The 20,885-nt window shown below is 47.2% G+C and overlaps 1 protein-coding gene across 1 annotated transcript in view; it reads left to right on the forward strand.

Annotated features, from left to right (window-relative positions):
- Window positions 1–12,686: 12,686 nt before the first annotated feature.
- Window positions 12,687–20,885, forward strand: part of DDX27 (DEAD-box helicase 27) — a 90,174-nt gene continuing 81,975 nt past the window's right edge. The window contains exons 1-3 of the mRNA XM_078773383.1: window positions 12,687–12,848; window positions 19,931–20,092; window positions 20,518–20,577. Of these exons, the coding sequence (XP_078629509.1) occupies window positions 12,687–12,848; window positions 19,931–20,092; window positions 20,518–20,577 (384 nt within the window). The remainder of the gene's footprint in view (window positions 12,849–19,930; window positions 20,093–20,517; window positions 20,578–20,885) is intronic.

Genomic DNA, 20,885 nt, shown 5'->3' on the forward strand with positions numbered 1-20,885 from the left:
TTTTGACGAATAATCCGTCCAGTAATTTTAGTTTAAAAGCTATTTAATTATCAAAATTATCTTGCATGATTCTCGGATGTGTTATCTTGAGAATTTAGAGGAATTGTGTTACATTATTACATACTTGTGCAAACAAAAACATTTTGTGACATTAAACAAGCTAAACACACATAGTTCTGTATTTATAGCATTTGTAAGACTTTTTCTATTTCGGTAAATATTTTCTAAATTTGACTAAGAATGGCTTTAAAACGTAGATTTATTTGTGACTGGCCAGTCTGATCGCAAAAATAACTGCTTCAGCCGTCTTCTCGTGCATGAAAACCCTCAGAGAGTGGTACTATATGACCAGGTTTTATCGCTACCTTCGAAATGACCTTGACCTTGGCATGGAACCTAACCGGAAGTCGGGGATCGCCACTTCCGGTCGCTTCGAAAGTATCAGAAATGGATTTAGCGTCATCGAAAACCTCTCTAACGACCCCGAGATCGATAAAATCTCTCAGTTGTTCGGGGAGAAAGTCGCATGGTCAGTCCCGGGGGTCAATGGAAACAAAACACCCCTTAAAAAGGGGTCCAGGGGTCGGAAAATTTGAACCCCATTATTTTCGAATAAATTGACCTAAAATCAATCCAACAAAGCAAAAAAATCAATTTTAGCACGCAAATCGCATGGGAGCTGTTTTTCATGACACCTCATACCACACTATTTGTATTGTTTATTTTTTTTTTTTAAATTGTGTGAATGTGTTTCCATTGCCATTCATTTGAATAAAAAAGAAAAATTAACTTTTTTTTATTTTCACATTCATGTCTTGTCCATTTGCCCATCCACAAGGCAGCATGCTTGCTCCACTCCGACGTCAACTTCATCTTGCCTTTTTATCCATTTGCAAAGTCTGCAAACAGGGACACAGACATTGTAACTTCGACCTGTTTATATAAGGATAACTACATGACAGTTGCATAATAGGTTTGTAGCAGTGAAAGAGAAATACACGTTATGGGTAATGTATGACGTTGTTCTGTTTGACAAAACATGCAATGATGTGATGTGATAAGTTGTGATAATAATAAGTTGTGATAATCATGGAATAAATTATGTAATGACGGCACATTTCCGGCCTGTGTTTTTATCTATCCGGTAAACTGGGGCAGGGATAAATAAGATACAAGTCGAAGGACGTGCAAAATGCACAAAGTGCTTCAACTTTTGTCTAATGGTTGCTTCAATGAGGCAATGGGAGTATGTATGTATGTATGTATGTATGTATGTATGTATGTATGTATGTATGTATGTATGTGTGTATGTATGTATGTATGTATGTATGTATGTATGTATGTATGTATGTATGTATGTATGTATGTATGTATGTGCTATTCAACAATGTTAAAGTTTGATGTGGGAAACAAAGAAGGCACACTACACTTACTTGTAGTGACCCTGTAATTCAAGTTAAACAAGCATTCTGAGTATTGTGCTGCAATACATGTCCCCTACCGGCAGTCTGTCGTCCGGAGATTTGCACCAAATAAAGTTTATGAATGTTTGCACAGACCCCTACCTCTCACTAAAAGTGGAAGCAGAATGTAAATTGGAGTTAAAACAAGGAATATTAACAGCTTTGACTTACCGCACTCCAAATTATAGTCCGGAAAACTGTTGGGGAAATTACCAGCAAAGTTAAAAGTGCCATAACTTTGTCAAAAATGATCGAAAGGTCGTGAAGTTCGAACTTGATCTGTAACTTATCATGACGAAACCATGTACCAAGTTTGAAATCATTAGCATTAAGAGTTTAGAAAAAAAGTCCGGAAAACTGTTCTTTGCGTGACGGATGGACAGACGTGGGAACGGAGTGCAAACCTATAGTCCCCTCCGGTGTACACCGGTAGGGGACTAATAAACAAAAACAAATCATTGTGATTGTGATTGCTCGTCGTCTCCGTCACCGACAGCAACTTCAACTGCAGCAGCAGGTGCGGGAATATGTATTGCTTCACCGACGTCTTCTTGACTTTGGCGAGCGTCACCTGTATCATCGACTGCCCTAACTTGTGGATGTGGCAAGGGATTTCGTGGTGGTTGCATGATGGGCGCATCAGGCAATCTGCGCTCTGGCTTCACCAGGGCCAATGGCTTTGGTTCAGCTGGCAATTATCCATTTTATGCCAGCGCTTTCATAGTGGAGCACCAAATTTACATGATGGCGAAGGTCGTTCTCGTCCCAAACAGCCACATCTCCCGTCTGTAAAAAGGGAACACGATTTATTTGAGATGCGTGTTGCATGTTGCAACGGTCACTTATCATTGTAGTTGTTTATCAAGGGCCATAATATAATAGTGAATTTACACAAGTATTACTGCCTGCATATGTTGAGTTTGTGGTGGCCCCTCATTATAATGACAATGACAATGACAATGACACTGACTGCAAATGTTTTGCTTCAGCTGCTGATATTTGCATTATCAAGTTACAAGAACATTTCCACCAACCATGGCAAATAAAAGAAGAACAAATTAATTCTAAAAGTTCAAGTCAATAATATTAACGTTGTTGCAAACAAAATCTGAGTGTCTTACCGTGAGATATGCCTGGTGCATAAAGTATGTACCCAGGTCTCTGGACAAATACTTGACACCTGATATGTTCATCTGAGCAGACGATATGCGGCTGCTGAACACACACATATCAGTCGTCATTGCAGTGTCCAGTGCAAAGCAGGTTTTTGTGTTCGACTGGACACCATCACGTGCTGGATTGCCACATCCGACATCGATGCTTTGGTGACTGAGGGTCATATCACTAACAACGGCGTACAAGGCTGTCATTTGCCCTTCCACTACACGAGCCTGGGAATACTTTACGATTTTAATCCCTAGCCAATCTGGCATAACTGGGAAGAACGGACAGTCTTTTTCAACCATTGGCACCCCGTACATATGATTGTTGGTGTCCACCGGTTCATTGACAAGTACAAATGTACCAATCCAACGTCGTGATTGTTTCCGGAATATAACATCGCTCTCCTTCGTTGTTTTACATTTGATGTAAAACAATGACCCATCACGAATTTCTCTACAACAACAATGCAAATGCATAGACAGGTTTATGACAGGCTGAGCGACAGAAAATTGCTACGAATACTGCATTATTAATTTCATATGCACGCACAGCACAGCACAGCACAGCACGTACTTTTTACATGAAACGACGTCAAATCAATCAATCAATCAACATTTGCTAAAGATGACAAGGTGCAAGCAATACGTTACAACATGATTTAAACATTGTGTCAAATACAGAACGCACTCACTACATTTGTTAGACACCGTACACAAACAAATGATACGCACCTGAGCAGTATAATACGATGAAATAACATCTCAACTTTTCTAATTTTTCCAACTGATGATGTCGGCATCCTTGTGGGTGTCCCTTGCTTGATGTGAAGAATCTGCAAGTCATCAACATTGGACAATCAGTTAGTTAGTTAGTTAGTTAGTTGATCCTCATTATTTGGATGGACAGGTTGTTAAATTGTCAACATTACATTCATTACTGATGGAAGTAAGTAGCTTTAAAAAAATGCATAATAATTATTAATGATTTCCTTAAATGTTGAAAAAACACCGTTCGCAATGCTGTGATAAATGGCGTGAAGACGATGTGGCGGACACGAAAGCTCACTGCCGTGATGGCATCATTCCGCGCACCAAGTGGGCGGCGGCCACGCCCGAGGGGTAGGCGTGGCCGCGGGATATACACCGGGCGCGCAGCCCGGAGCGCTCCAGTGCTACAGTGGAGCTCTTGAAATAAAGACTCTTTAAACCTACCGCGTTGTCCGCTTCCTCCTTGCTAAGCAAGTAGCGTGCATAGCACCGCGCTTCATTGGTGACCCTCCGACGTTCTGGTCAGCCGTCGCTGACCACCCGAACCCGCCACAGCAATGGCAACCAACGCGGTCCAAATCAAACTCCCCGAGTTCTGGGAGGCTCAAGCCGAAGTTTGGTTCCTGCAGGCAGAAGCCCAGTTCCGACTTCGAGGCATCACGGTGGACGAGACCATGTACTGCCACGTGGTCGCCTCCCTCGGGCCCGGCACGGCCGCTCGCGTCGTGTCGGTCCTGAGGAACCCACCGGCCGACGGCAGGTACGAGGCGATCAAGCGTCTCCTCCTCGCCACGTTCGGCCTCACGGTGGACGCATGGGCCGACCGCCTCCTGGACCTCCCCGAGCTCGGTGACACGCGACCGTCGGTCCGCATGGACCATATGCTGTCGCTGATGGGCGACGAAACCCCGAACGCTCTATTCTGGGCGTTATTTCGACGCCAGCTGCCAGCACGAGTCCGCCTCGCATTGGCCGGTTCTGTGACGACGGAACCCCGAGCTCTCGCTGCCGAGGCCGACAGGTTCTTCGCGGCTTTGGACACGCAGGCGAGTTTTGGCGCGGCCGTCGCGCATTCCGAGGCTGACCCTGATGCTGATGCACCACACCTCATGGATCCCGAGGCTGATGCACGCTGCGTGGCCGCCGCCACGCCATGCCCACCACCACCGCGAAAACCGCGGCCTCCGCCTTCGCCGCAAACCTGGTGCCATTTCCATGCCAGGTTTGGCCACAAGGCGAGGAATTGTTGCCCGCTGTGCTCCTTCGGCAAGTCGGGAAACTACAAAGCCGGTGCTCGGTAGCGACCCTGAGCGTCGGCCATTCCGGCAGCCTTCTTTTTATAATGGACACCTTGTCCGGGCGCCGTTTCCTATGCGACACGGGGGCACAGGTGAGCGTTATCCCTGCCTCTACGTCCGACAAGCACACCGCGGGCCGGGGCCCCGCGTTGCTTGCCGCGAACGGAACACCCATACGCACATTCGGGAAGCGCTGCCTCTCCCTGCGGTTCGGAAGGCAATGCTTCACATGGACGTTCGTAACCGCTAGTGTCCCCATGGCACTGCTCGGTGCGGACTTCCTCTGTGCGCACGGGTTGTTGGTAGATGTGAAGAACAGACGCCTTGTCCAGGCTGAAACGTTCAGCTCGCTTGCTTGCGTGCTGAGCAGCTCGTTGCGCGGCTCACCGAGCGGCTCGCCAAGCGGCTTGCTGAGCGGTTTGGTCCTGGAGAGGTTAGTTTGTACGCTTCCGGCAGTGGACGAATTCACCCGCCTCCTCACCAGCTTCCCGGCCCTTACGCGGCCCACCTTCTCGGCGGGGGCCGTCAAGCACGGGGTGGAACACCACATCCCCACCGCCGGGCCACCGGTCTACGCCCGGGCACGCCGCCTCGAGCCGACGAAGCTCGCGGTACCTAAAGCGGAGTTCGCTACGCTGGAGCGGCTCGGCATCGTGCGGCGCTCCGAGAGTGCTTGGGCGTCGCTGCTCCACATCATGCCCAAGCCCGGTGGGGGATGGCGACCGTGCGGGGACTACCGGCGCCTCAACGACGGCACCACCCCCGACCGCTACCCCGTCCCCCACATCCAGGACTTCTCCGCCCGGTTGGCGGGCATGTCCTTCTTTTCGAAGGTGGACCTCATATGCGGCTACCATCAGGTCCCCGTCAGGCCGGAGGACATCCCGAAGATGGCGGTCATCACGCCATTCAGACTTTTCGAATTTTTTCGGATGCCCTTCGGTTTGAAAAATGCGGCTCAGGCGTTCCAGCGACTAATGGACAGCGTCTTGCGTGACTTGGATTTCGTCTACGTCTACCTGGACGACATCCTCGTCACCAGCGCGTCCTGCGAAGAGCACCTCCACCATCTCCGCGCGCTCTTCGAACGCCTGGGCCAGCATGGCCTCATTATGAACCCCGCCAAGTGCCGGTTCGGCATCGCCGACATTGACTTTTTGGGGCACCGCGTCACCAGGCATGGGGCCGTCCCCCTACCGGCCAAGGTGGAGGCGGTGAAGGGGTTTCCGCACCCCCGCCCGATCAAGGGGCTCCAGGAGTTCCTGGGCATGGTGAACTTTTACCATCGGTTCCTGCCCCGCATCGCCCAGCTCCTGCGCCCCTTGCACGAGGCCCTCTGAGGGAAGCCGGGCAAAGGTGACATTACCTGGACCGAGCAGATGGATGCGGCGTTCGCGGGCACGAAGCTCGCCTTGGCTAATGGCAAAATGCTCGCGCACCCGGCGCCCGATGCACCGATCGCCCTCACCACCGACGCCTCGGACTACGCAGTGGGCGCGGTGCACGAGCAATGGGTGCGTGGTGCTTGGCAACCGTTGGCGTTCTTCAGCCGGCAGCTTCGCCCGCCTGAACGCCGTTATAGTACCTTCGACCGCGAGTTGCTCGGGCTTCACCTGCCGGTCAGGCACTTCCGCCATCTGCTCGAGGGCCGTGCGTTCACAGCCTTCGTCGACCACAAGCCAATGGTCTTCGCGATGGGCAAGGTCGCCGAGCCGTGGTCGGCCCGGCAGCAGCGTCACCTCTCGGCCGTGTCCGAATATACAACGGACATCCGGCACGTCGCGGGGAAGGACAACCCGGTGGCGGATTGCCTTTCCTGGTCCGTCGCCCACGCAGTCCACCTTGGCATCGACTATGCCCAGATGGCGGCAGACCAGGCCGCCGACCCCGGCGTCCAGGCCTTGCGGACCGCCATCATGGGCCTCCGCGTCACCGAGGTGCCGTTCGACGGCGTGGGCACGGCCCTCTTGTGCGACGTCTCCCTCGGGCGGCCTCGCCCCATCGTGCCCGCGGGCTGGCAGCGCCAGGTTTTTGACGCCATCCACGGCCTGTCCCACCCGGGCACGAAGGCCTCCCAGAGGTTGGTCGCCGACAAGTTTGTCTGGCATGGCCTCTGGAAGGCCGTCCGCGGCTGGACCAGGATGTGCCCCGCATGCCAGCGCGCGAAGGTGCACCGGCACACCCAGGCCCCATTGGCCCCGTTTACGGTGCCGGAACGTAGGTTCGACCACGTGCACGTGGACCTGGTGGGACCTCTGCCCCCCTTGCTGGGTTTCACCCTTGTCCTGACAATGGTGGACCGCACCACCCGGTGGCCGGAGGCCGTGCCTTTGGCGGCGACGACGGCGGCGGACGTCGCGCAGGCGTTCATCGCCACCTGCGTCGCCCGGTACGGCGCCCCCTCGGACATCTCGTCCGACTGCGGCCCCCAGTTCACCTCGGAGCTCTGGGGGGCGGTCGCGCGGGGGCTCGGGGTCCAGCTGCACCGAACCACGGCCTACCACCCCCAGGCCAATGGCCTGTGTGAGCGGTTCCACCGCTCATTGAAGGCCGCGCTCCGGGCCACCCTCCGCAACGGCGGCTGGGTCGACAGGCTCCCCTGGGTCCTGCTGGGCCTCCGGACGGCGCCCAAGGACGACCTGCGCACATCCGCGGTGGAGTTGGTCTTCGGACAACCGCTGCGGGTGCCGGGCGAGTTCCTCCCCGACCCCACGGCACCATGGTCCGCGGCGCAGGAGCGCTCCGCACTGCAGGAGACAGCCCGGAGGTTCGCCCCGGTGCCGACGGCGCACCACAGGCACCCGCCTACGCACGTTGCCCCGGAGCTTCGCACCGCGGAGTATGTCTTCATCCGGCACGACGCCCACCGGACACCACTGCGGCCCCTGTACGATGGGCCTTTCCGCGTGCTGGAGACCGGGGTGAAACATTTCACCTTGGACATCGGCGGTACTCCCGACCGCATCTCGGTGGATCGCCTCAAGCCAGCCCACCTCGACGTGGACCACCCACCGCCGGTGGCTCGGCCCCCGCGTCGGGGCCGCCCCCTTGCGGGCAGACCCCCGGCACCGCCCAGGCCTGCCGGCACGCCGCCCCCCGGTCCTGCACCCATCCCGGGTGCAGCCGGAGGCACCCCAGCTGGCATCCCTGCACCCCGGACGCCGCCAGTCGCCAGAGGGCGCTTCGGCCGGGTCATCCGTTTGCCACGCAAACTGGCCCTCCAGGTGCACGGGAATTCTGGGGGGGCGCGTGTGGCGGACACGAAAGCTCACTGCCGTGATGGCATCATTCCGCGCACCAAGTGGGCGGCGGCCACGCCCGAGGGGTAGGCGTGGCCGCGGGATATACACTGGGCGCGCAGCCCGGAGCGCTCCAGTGCTACAGTGGAGCTCTTGAAATAAAGACTCTTTAAACCTACCGCGTTGTCCGCTTCCTCCTTGCTAAGCAAGTAGCGCGTTTAGCACCGCGCTTCGACGACATCATTCATGCTTTATTACTTACGATGTATAAATATATAAGGTTTACATGTCATTGTGAGTAAGTAGTAATATGGTACTGTTCATGATAATTCCATTGAAAATACACACGTGTACAGTAAGTGTAATTAGGACACTTCACCTACCTAGGCCATCATGTAGGTAGAATTCTGGCACTTGACGCTACACAGACGAGTCAAGGAAATCATGCTGGTGCCGCGACGCATGACTCGCTGCACGGCCGCCTCCAAGTTATTCTCCTTCAAACACTTCATAATGATGTGTGACATCTGTAAAATCATTAAGTGAATTTGCACAGTCATTACAAATGACATAAGGAACAAAGGATAGCGTACACGCAGTTAGTTAGTTAGTTACATCATGTAGTTATGTAGTTAGTTAGACCATGTTAAGGGGCTGTCACACCTTGACGATTTAGCCAGCGTATGCCGACGTATCAAAATTTATCTAAAACCCTGGCACACGTCGAACTATCGATGTTTTTTTCAGTTTTGGGCGTATAATAGCGTATTCATAACGAGTTGGACGTATGCATAACGTATTAGTAACGTACACAGAACGTTTCGATAACTTATAGATAACTTATACCAACGAATGCTTAGCGTGTTGTCGGCGTTCACAACTTATGCCCAACGATAGTCTAACTTATGCATAGCGCGTGGCAGCGTATCGCCGACGATCACGTGGCGTAGCCTATTAAAAGGCTGCCGCTCGATGATTCAAATCATAACCGCACTAGACATCGAAGTGTCAACATCACCGTCATGCCGAAGAAAACTTCGAATCTTCGAATTCGAATCACTGACTCCCTTTGGGTCCATATAAATATGTATATATGTTTATTCATACACGTTGAAAAAGGTATAATAATAGAATGTACAGTCAATACAAACGTATTACAAAGTAACAAGAACATTTTTTATTTGTTGAATTGTACATGTATATTGCAAAGTGCATAATTGAAAAAAAGTTTTTTATACGATGTTCATTTCAAGAGGAATCTTACTGTCTTTATTGCCTGAACAATGCAGTAATACACATATCTAAATCATCCTATCTTGCCACGGATCTGCGCCAGCTGGGGAGTTAACCCAGTGCTTGAGGAGATTCCTCTGTTTCTTTCCGTCCTTGGAGGCAGTGTTGGGGCCAGTAGCTGTCTGTGTATCCTCCAAGTGTTGTCCCTCTCGCCATGCTCCTGGAACAAGGTCGCGGTTCTCATTCTCTGCCCGGTCAAGCTGCTGGTTCTGTAGTCCTGGGTACCTGGAATTGGAATTTGATTTTATTTACTGATAAAGCGCACCTATAATAAAAACATATATTCTAATGCGCTGTAAAATAAAAAGTAATATAATGATACATATAACATTGAAGGTAAATCATATAATGTTTATAAGCATAGGCTAAAAGTTAAATTGCATTGTATACTGTATAATATATGCTATGTAAACATGAATTACCTGGTCCTCATGAGGTTGTGCAGGATCAAGCTTGCTTTGACAATGAGCTTGACAGTGGAGGGGTGATGCTGCATGGCCTTGCCGGATCCTCCATCTCTCGGATGACATGGACATCTGCTCACCATGGAGTCTGGAACACTGACGGGTTCCTCCTGTGAACCCCATTTATACCAATTCCCCTAAACGCTGCCAATACGCCATTATACGGTAGCTGTAACGTTCAGTAAGTTCTGTGGTCGTCCGGAAGACGTCAAATACGTCTACATACGTCAATATGCGTTGGAGATACGTTACACATAGGTTCAAAGCACGTTACTCATAGGTTAGAAATAAGTTTCGGGTACGCTAGACATTATCTCGACGTATTTCGACTTACAAGTAACGTGTGTCGACGTGTGTCAACGATCGCCTAACGTGCCTACAACTTATGGCCAGCGTATGCAGAACGTGTGAGTCATACGCTGGATACGTCGAGAAATTTTGTGCATGCACAAAATTTGTCGACGAGCTCGGCGTACTACGACGTATGCCAGCGTGCTTCAGCGTGCTCTTAATGTATAGAAAACTTACCCATAACGTATTCGACGTGTGCCAGCGTTTTAGATAAATTTTGATACGTCGGCATACGCTGGCTAAATCGTCAAGGTGTGACAGCCCCTTTACTCCGCTTCTTGAATCTTTACACTGGCTGCCTGTCTCTGCTCGTGTGCAATACAAAATTTGCACACTATGTTATAAATCATTGTGTGGAACGGGACCTCACTATCTCTCCGATTTGCTCACTCTCTATGAACCTCAGCGACGGCTTCGTTCAAGCGACGACTCTATGACCTTAGAGCCACCGCGCACCAGCACCAAGTCGTTTGGCGAGAAATCCTTTTCCTTTGCTGCACCTCTGCTCTGGAATGACTTGCCTTCCTCTGTTCGACATGTTGACTCTCTTCCTGCCTTTAAAACCTCCCTCAAAACCTATCTGTTTCACAAGTCTTTCAAAGTCTAAGTCCTGTTTTCCCTTTGGTTTGAGGTGGGACCGAGATCGAGAGTATGTCTGTGTACATGTGCGGGGGAGGGAGGGGAGGAGGAGGGGGAGTACACATCTGTGGGTTTTGAATGGGGAGGGAGAGGAATAGGGCAAGAGTGAAGGTGTGTCTGTGTGTGTGTATGTTTGTGTGTGTGTGTGCGGTGTGTGTGCGTTCGCATGATAATGTAAAGCGCCATGAGGGTAGTTTACTCTGCTTGATGGGGCTATATAAGACTCCTTTATTATTGTTATTATTATTATTATTATTATTACATGGAAGGAAAAACAATATTTACATGATGACGTTGAAAGGACATCATGTGACCATCTTACTATAATTCACCAAATGTCCGTCCGTCTGTCTGTCTGTCTGTCTGTTCGAAGGTACCGTAAAAACTGCTGAACCGATCACAAAGATATTTTGGGTGGATAATCCTGGGATCTCCAGGAGTAAAGTAGGCTATTTAGTTTTCCCAATTTCAGCTTTAGTCTCCAGCATTCTCAGGTTTGGACTCCCGCATAACATTCGCGTTCGCATGACGTTCATTGTGACGATGTTGTGACGATGTTGCTTTCCCAGGTGCCGCGCGATCGGTGCAGCCGTTTGTGCGGCACCCGGGAAAGCAACATGTCTCCATCGATCGCTAACAGATCGCTGTCTCCATCGATCTTGCCAAGGCCGTAACAGCTATCGGCTCAAAATCCTTTTAACTGTTGATTTGGTACAGTTACAGGTTTCGGGAATTTGGTACACGTATCGGGAGTACATACGACATAGCGATTGTGAACACGATTATCGATCACGATTCACGATCACGATCATCACGATCATAGTGTATCGATCACGATTTGAAACACGATGGAATAATATTTACCGATATGAACAGTGATGTGGCTTTTATTGAAATTCTAAAGATACTGTTTAGATTTTGATGATTTGCGTGTGATATGATTCAACGGATGTTTATATGAATCGTTCAAAATAAAAAAAACCCTTCAATTTCTGATATTTTGTCTTTTCATCTGGGCCTCCAAATTGAAGCCCCGCCCATAGGGCGGGTACCGTTGCTCGTGTGTACAATACACCTTTGTCATGGATTATTTATTTATTATAGGGATACCAAGTAGTGTACATTTGTAATTCACCAAATTGTAGTGTCTATTTATTGAGCACACAAAATTATATAATTTAATACAGCATTGTTGATTATATTGCAATTGCAGTGCGTTTTATTCAATAATATTGCATCCATATACCATATATTGTGTTATTGTATACACTAACAGTAACATAATTTGCTGTGACGTATTTTTAAATAATGTGCATATTACAACAGTCATGTTCACTTTGAATAAGCTGGAAGGTTTCATAGAATATAATAGAAATATTTATTTATCAAATATGCACAACACATGCAACATATAGCATGTAGTAAGTAGGCAGTATGTATCGTCATGATCATGATCTTGTAATTAATTCTGTGAAGGTTCTAGAAGAAGGTGCGATAAATCTAGAAGAGGTAAAGACTTTTGGCCACCCTGCACACAGAGAACGTTGGTGCTGCCAAAGCAGTTTCTTGTCAAGGGTTAAACTGGGTGGTTTGCCATTGCCTTCCCAGCATTGTTTTTCCGTGCTCTAATCCCTTAAATGCTGAGCCTCGCTCATCGCTGATGCTCAAAACATTACGCCAACGAGTCCGGTTGGGTATAAAATTTTTGCCCTTAAAATAAAACTCTACTTTTTAAATCCTCTATTTGTTTAATTTATCTTTTACTGGAATGCTTTAAACTCTCTATTTTGCAAATATTAAGCAGAGAAACATCCACGGTGTGATTTGGGGTATATTATGTCATGAGCGCCAGCTCGGCGTATACACTTCCTTTTTCTTACCCACGAATAACCACGGTGATATTAAAAGGTAAAATAAAATGTATCATTGGCCGAATGGTTTATAGTCACATATATATATATATAATATATATGTATAATTTTAACTTTAAATCAAAATAAATAAATAAATGAGAGTTACACCGGAAGTTGTTCTTAAATCGGTTCCGCTTGTACAGGAAGGAATCGTTGGAGTTATGGATGGCGCTAACCTGGATTTTATTGGTACCATAGAAGATGATGATGATGTTTCAGTGGCAGCTGAGGATTCGGATTCGAACTCGGAAAGAGAGGTAGGCAAGGTTTGTCTTGACGCAGGTGAGCCGTGCACATGCTGGGATGCCACGTGCATGTGCGTCACGTTTGTACCACGTGCCAAATACATAAGCATAGCGTAAGTTCACCTTATAATGGGTTCATTGTATAATTACAATCTTGATGGCCGCCACGTAGGTGCTAGCAGGTGCGACAACCAGCTTTATGTCCTTTTCAAAAAGTGTCGTACTTAGGGTTGCCACCTTCAATGTGGAAAAATAAGGGACACCCCACCGCCCCGGCCTCCCACTGGAACATTTTGAAATTGTTGCCACTTTTAAGCCATTTTTCATGCTTTTATGGACATACATATCTCTCCACGTAAAGTGTGAGCAGATGAGTATGACTAGTTCTGTGGATATGAAAGAAACTTCATAGGACATAGGTTCAGATCCACTGCTTAGGCTGCAGATCAGAAAGATTGCATTTTACTGACGTATAACTATGTAGCCTGTGCTGTCCCACATTGTTGGCAGATCAATGAAAATACATCTTGTCTGAGCAGCAGTATAGATAATGAGATTCAGTCAATATCTCAGTTAAATCTCACATCTATGCATTCCTAAATAGCAGATTTGTGTAAGTTTTCCTTTTACTCAACACCACATCAATTAATTGACTGACAAAACAACTTACTATTGTAATTGACAGGTTTTTATTTCAATCAGTTGAACTAAACAAACGTAGACACAGCACAAGTGTTGCCATTTGGTGTACAATTTAGACCAACTGCCCATTTGGTGTACAATTTAAAGAACTTTAATGAAGCCGATTGAACAGGCCTAAAATATTTCCATATAAATATTTAAATATTTACAGTATAGCACCTCAGTGCCCTGAACATCCCTTCCCCTCTGTCCCCTTCCATATCTCTATCTCTATCTCTATCTCTATCTCTCTCTCTATCTATCTCTCTATCTCCCTATCTCTCTATCTATCTCTCTATCTCTCTATCTATCTCTCTCTCTCTCTCTCTCTCTCTCTCTCTCTCTCTCTCTCATTACTTTCTCTTCCATGTGTACTTTTTGTCGCTCCTTGCAGCCTGAAGCAATGGCTTGTTCTTCAAAATTACAGTGTGGAACTCAGCACAGGGCAGGTCGAAGTTGGGTGAAACCAGCAGCTCAATCTTCATGAGCTCCACAGAGCATCTGTTCCGGACGTCACTCCATTTGTTCGCCATTCTGGAGAATATTCTCTCCACAAACCCTGTTGAGGCTGGTCTGCTCAGTAGATAGGAAATGACTGACAGCATATTTGGGAGATCAACTGCCTGAAATACAGCCATCCACTTGGCAGCCATGCCTGTGGTCTTCCATTGATCGCCCTCCTGGAGCTTCTCCACAAGGCTGCTTGCTGTAGTGCACTCATCGTACAGTTCATCCATGTTCAGGCTGGTAATGAGGTTGAGCTTTTCACAGACCTTTTCAAGGGCACTGAAGGTAAGCTTGCCATCATGGAGAGATAGAGGCGTAAGACAGTGAAGGCAGTTGCTGTCGGAAACGTCAAACCATTTTTCAATGTACCTTCGGGCAGTGTCAATGAATGCAGTGAATTCCTCCCTTGCCTTGCCTGCATCAACTGGAGAGAGACGCTGCAGCTTCACTTTTGTGAAGTATCCACAGAACTGGTCATCTCACCTCTGTGTGAGTTTGGCTGTAAAGGAATGCATGATGGGATAGAGCTCTAGACAGGGGGTCGCATTGGCCTCAAGCTTCTTAACAACATCTTCGAAGAGGGATAGAATGTTATTACAGAAGAGAAGGTAAACCTCCACAACATCACCATCATCCTCCGGTACTCCAGAATCAGGGCTGAGCTTGAACACAGTGCGGATTTGCCTGGGGCACTCATCCCCAATGCTGATGAAGTAGGTCTTCAGTGCGGACCAGTTTTGCATGAGTCGAGAGATGGCTGGATTGAGGCAAAGCCATCTTGACATGCCGCAAGACTTCTCGGAACTCTATCTCACAGAACTCGCAAAACTCCTTCAGTGCCTCTCTTCTTTTGGCTGATATAGAGAAGTGGCTGTAGACTTTCAGAACCACATTCTCAACATCAATGCTGAAGTTGTCTCGTGCATGCTTGACTGTGTTATGCACAATATGGGCATGGCAGTTACCCTGAAGCAGGTTGTTTTGGCTTTTCTTTAATATGGTGTAGACTGAGTTGTGGATCCCGTAGTTCACACTCGCGTTGTCAGCGCTGAAAGCTGAAATTTGACGTAATGACAGCCCAAGTGTTTCGAGAGAGTGCAGTATGCACTGCACGATTCCTTCTGCTGATTCATTGGAATTCTCCATGAAGTCAACCATTTTATTCACCACACCAGTTTCAGGTGTGAAGAATTGCACTGCCAATGAGGATGGGGCAGGGGAGTGAGGATGGGTGGTGGGGGGGGGGGGTGAGAGGGGAATGAGATGTAGAAATTTCGCCAGCCTATTCATTTTTCACTATTAGAATATTCAGGAAATCATTCAATCAAATATATAATCACAACAGTACATAAATTAGCCGAAACAACAACATACCATATCTGCCTCAGGGGATGTCTGAGGTAAAAGGAATTGAGCGATTCCACACCGTGTCTTCTGCTCTTTCGCTGCTCGGACATGGTTATCACCTGCTGCATGCTGCTTCACGTCAGACAGTCCACCATTTTTTTTTTTTTTTTTTTTTGTATACTGAATCGAGGCTCGTGAAAGAGCTGACATTTACTTCACAAACAAATCAACCAGACAAACAAAATATATAAAAAGAGGGAGCGGAAGACAAGAGAATGGGAAGCACACAAACACTTGAGAGCACACAACATTTGAGAGCAGGGAGAGGGCTCGAGGGAGACAAACAAAATATATAAAAAGAGGGAGCGGAAGACAAGAGAATGGGAAGCACACAAACACTTGAGAGCACACAACATTTGAGAGCAGGGAGAGGGAGGGAGAGGGCTCGGGGGGAGGAGGCGTGGGAAGGGGTGGGGGGTGGGAGAAGTATAAAACACAAGGACACCAAGGACTTCCAGGTCAGAAGTTGGTATTTCAAAAAGTGGAATTGGGGTGAAATTATCGGGGATAGAAAAGATCAAAGTTTTGGATGGGGGAAGATAAGAGATGGTGGTGAACAGCTGTTTTAAAGACCTGGAGGGTGGAGTGGGATTGAAGAGAGTGAGGGAGTTTGTTCCAGAGGCGGGAGAAAAGAGGAATGAAGGAGCGAAGGTGAGCAGAGAGTCTTGATTTTGGCAGTTTAACCATAAGAGGGTTGCAGGCAGATCTTGTGCGACCTGTAGGAATATTTGCGGGACAGAGCCCAGAGAGAGCTGGGGGGGCAAGGCCAGAGAGGAGTCGGTAGAAGACGGAAAGACCACCAACCTGCCTGCGGTGAGTGAGTGAAAGGCCCTTGGAGTTAGCTTCATCGCTGGAGATTCCAATGATTCTGAATGCTTTGCTTTCAACAGCGTGAAGACGAGCTAGGTGTGAGGCAGGAGCACCAGCCCAGAGGGGAGAGCAGTATTCCATTGAGCTGCGGATGAAAGCCTTGTATGTGGTGAGGAGCTCAGGTGTGCCAAGGAAGGACTTCACACGACGGAGGATGCCCAGTCGGCGACTGGCTTTGGAGGCCAGATTTGAAATGTGGTTTTCCCAGGAAAGATCATGGCAGATAGTGAGACCCAAAAGTTTGAGTGACAGAACTTCTTGGAGAGGATTATTCAGAAAGTAGATGGGAGGGTTGTCCAGTCGGTCTTTTCGGAGAGACATTGTAAGAGTGTGAGATTTGTCAGGATTGAAAGACATGTTCCACTTGTTTGCCCAGTCTGTGATTTTGTCCAGATCACCATGGGCGATCGAAAAAGCTCGACGGCAAACCGTACAATTTTCCTTGTACTCATTGCCACTGATAGGACTGACCCACTCGTATTCCGTCTGCCATTCAGATCTGTACTTTGACAGCCTCTTGCGTTTCACTGGTGGACTTGTTGCACTGGCACTGGCCGACATTAAAAGAAAAAAACGCGCGTCTGAGCCTCCGTAACTAGGGCAACGGTGACGTCGACACTGAACTTGCCTGCCATTCTCTTCCGCAAATTTTGATTGGGAACATCTACGCTATGTCTTGCGAAACGGTTTTGGTTTTATTAGCTATCATGTCATTCTAACCATTGTGAAGATCTAGTGTATCATGAAAGTATGATGTGCATGAAAATACGGGACAAATCGCGTCCCTTATTGACTCGATACGGGACACTGCATTTTATTCTCCAATATGGGACGATCCCGTATTATACAGGATGGGTGGCAACCCTAGTCGTACTTATTTCATTTTGTACTCATTTCACATGTATGCATATAAATAGGCTAATGCCGACTGTCTGTCCCACCCTGAAATGCGGAAATGCTCCTCGAAGAGAAAACTTATTAAGCAGAAACTGTTTTAAATTCATCCAAACCTACAAGAAAATTATATTTGTTCAATCGGACAATAAAAGTTGAACCCGGGCGGTGTATAGGCACCAGTGTGGGTGCTGCAACACCAGTCTGCCTCGATCCTCCTGATTTTTATTTTTGCTGCCAAGACGTGTTAGGAGCCACTCAAGGTACACATGTTGAACCTTGAGGTGTACTGAAAAACACAATAAACTTCATGAATCGTGTGACAAAATGCAAAAAACCGCATCATTGTAGCTCTTTTGGTGTGGTTGTAGTAATGTTTTTAAACCGGATCAAGACTTTGTAGACAGCCTGTATGTACTTTGATCATATAATCCATAGTAAGTTTACCCAATCAAATGTTTCAATAAATCAATGTTGTTAAACTCATTTTTCTCTTCCTTGAGTGGCAGGTGCGTACAACACCTCGAGACTTTCCTTATTAGTCCCATACCGGTTTCACCGGAGGGGACTCTAGGTTTGCCCTCCTGTCTGTCTATTCGTCCCACCTGTGGTTTTTCACTTTCTTTCCCTTCCCTTTAACATATTAAATTGAAACTCTGTGTATCACTTTATTATGATAAATAACAGAACAAGTTTGAGTTTCAGGGCATTTTGTCCATTTTGCAGAGTTATGCCCTTTTTGCACTTAGAAAATCTCACCTGTCGTACAGAATAACTTGGGCTCATCTGTAAAGCAAAGATAACCAAAAAGTTTAACATCTGTTACTAATACCATGACCTATGACGTACTACTTTCACAACACGTATGATCGTTTTTATTCCCACCTGGAAGTTTTTAACCCAGTCTCTCGAACCAGCCAGGCAGGCCTGACGTTTGAATAGAGGTGACAGGAATTGGTCATTTGTTCACAGACTGCCGGCAATAATGCACAAAGCCTTCACTGAAGAGACAGTGGGATGGTTAACGTCCAACAGCTGGTGCTTGCTGATGATGGGAAACCCAGATTAATGTCCATCTTATAGAAGGCACACGTTGTGATGTAACACCCTACCTGCGAAGCATCAATCCAACACATTGATGTAGGGGCGAGACTCAAACCTTTGAGTGCATGCGTGTACGCTTGATGTATGTACATGCATGACTTTTACCTCATTGGAAAGGTCCGGGATAATGGAACCTCATTGGAAATGTCTGGGTTTTAAATAAACGGGTTTCAGCTGATAATTAATTAATTTGAGAATCTGTCCATCTCATCAAACCCTCCCATCTACTTCTTCAACAAGCCACTTGAAGAGGTTAAGTCACTCAAACTTTTCAGCTTCATCAACAGCCACGATCTTTCTTGGGCAGACTATATTTCCAAGATGGCTTTCAAAGCCAGCCAGACGGCCTCCAAACCTGGGCATCCTTCATTGTGCAAGGTCTCTCCTTGGCCAATCTGAACTTTTGACAATTTACAAGGCCTTAATTTGCAGCATGGTGGCGTACTGCTCTTTCCTTTCGGCTGGCACCCCTGCCTCACGCCTCACACCATGCCCTTCTTTATGCCATGGAAAGCAAGGCTCTCAAAATCAATAGGATCCCCTGTGCCAAAGCTAAGTGCGTTATTAGACCTGTTTATTTCGCATTGCATGCAGGTATGTGGCCTATCTGTATTCCACCACCTCCTTTTTGGTCTCGCACCCTCTGCCCTCTCTTGGTGCAGTCTCTACCAGATTTCTGCAGGGCACACATTGTCTGCCAGTAACCCTCTTCTTGTTAAATTCCCAAAATCCATGCTCACTGCTTACTTCCACTAATTTGTTCCTTTTTTCTCTCACCTGCGAAACCAACTACCCCAGTCTGTTCAGTCCTATTCTTCCCTCCAAGGCACCAAGACAACTGCTCCCCACCACCTCAGGTCACCCCCCCCCCCATCCATACTCATGATCTCCACTACCCCATATGGCCACATTCCAAAGTACTCCCCTTTTCCAGGTGATTGTGATTTTCCCCCAGCTCCCCCTCTCCTCACCTTTTTTGCTTGTTAGTTGTGGTTGGTTTGTTCCATCTCTTTATCCCCATTTCCCCCTTCCTCTTCTTGCTGTATCACCCCTCGTGTCCTCCTCCTCCTCCCCTTGATCTTATTGTCACTTATACTCTGCGGTTGGTGTTTTCCCCTTTCCATTTTCTTCCCATCCATTCTGTTCTGGATCCTTCCACAAGTCTCAATTATGTATACATAAATAATCCTCCATTGTCAGCCTTGCATTTCAAACAAATGGCATAAATGCAGTAACTTTATTACGATTTATAAAGTTTGGCCAGGAAGTATGATCATTTCATACCAGAAGTATAATGATTGCACTCTCATAGTGGATAGGTGGTCTGTTATGGGTGAGGCATGTGTTATGATTTTGGCATAATGAGTACTTATTTATTTTTGTGAATACAGTAATTACTCATTGATAATGGTGGCTGCTGCTAAAAATTGGTAAAATGTTTAGGGTTCCAATTGAAACACTGAAAGGGGTAGGGATCTTTGATCGAATGTGCTCTAACCCTAAAAAGCTTAACCCTAACCCGAACCGGTCCCAATGTTTTTTAATCACCGTTTAATAATATATTTCTGTGGCTGAATTGGTTTGAAAATTCCTGTTTGCAGATTAATCGTATTACTATGGTCTTGTTGTAGAATAATGCACCTTTTGTTAAGAAGAAGAAGAAGAAGAGGAAAAAGGTTGGGACTGCTTTGGGCAAAGCCGACTTCAGCGAGGATTTCGTCTTCTCTGAAAAGGATGGAGGTGCCAATGAGGGTTGGGCTGTGGAAGATATATTGCAGTTTACCAAGAAAAAGGTAAAATGTGAGCTTTCATATCTTCAACCATGATGGTTACTCGTCATTTGGGCCTTAGGTTATTGTATTCTCACAACACTGTAATTAGGGGGGATGCAGTCAAATGTTTGTTTGTTTTTCACCCTTTTCGAAGCAACTCAAAGGCAAATGTGTGGCATTCGGAGACCCACCCATTGCTTGGAAAAAATGTGTGACACTGGCTGTAACCTTCAGAGGAGAGGACTAATATCTGTGCCTTGTTTGACTGCCGTAGGTCTTCATGGTTGGAGGAGGGAAAGTTTTAACCCTTTATGTGTAAAAGAAAAGAGTAAAGCTTTTCGTGCACCAAAATGTATACACAATTGATGGTGAAGATGCTTGTTTGGTTGATAATTATGTTTTACATCTGATTTTGAGCAAATGTATGAGTTCTTCCTTCTCATCAGATTCCTGCAACCACTCTTGATCAGAAGATTGCCGAGGTTCGTCGGAAACGGAAAAATCACGTAAGAGGTCTTCCACACCGCTTGCAGTTTTTCGTCAGCACGTGCAGTCGTGCATGCAAACATGATCATATGTCTTCTATTTTAGTTTGGAAACACTGGCTCTACTGTTCCGTCATATTGTTTTTACAAGAACATAATGTTCACGTCGAAAATTATTTGTATTGTTCAGCTGCTGGATTAACGAGAATGACTTGATCACATGGTATTCACCTACTTTTCTCACTCGTTTCAGTCAACAAGTTACTGTCTGCTCAACATTATAACCAGGGTGACATTAGTTGTTAGTGTTCGGGCCTTTTCAAATTTTG

Source organism: Myxine glutinosa, chromosome 2, assembly GCF_964187855.1.
Source record: "Myxine glutinosa chromosome 2, kmMyxGlut1.1, whole genome shotgun sequence".
NCBI classification, from domain to species: Eukaryota; Metazoa; Chordata; class Myxini; order Myxiniformes; family Myxinidae; genus Myxine; species Myxine glutinosa.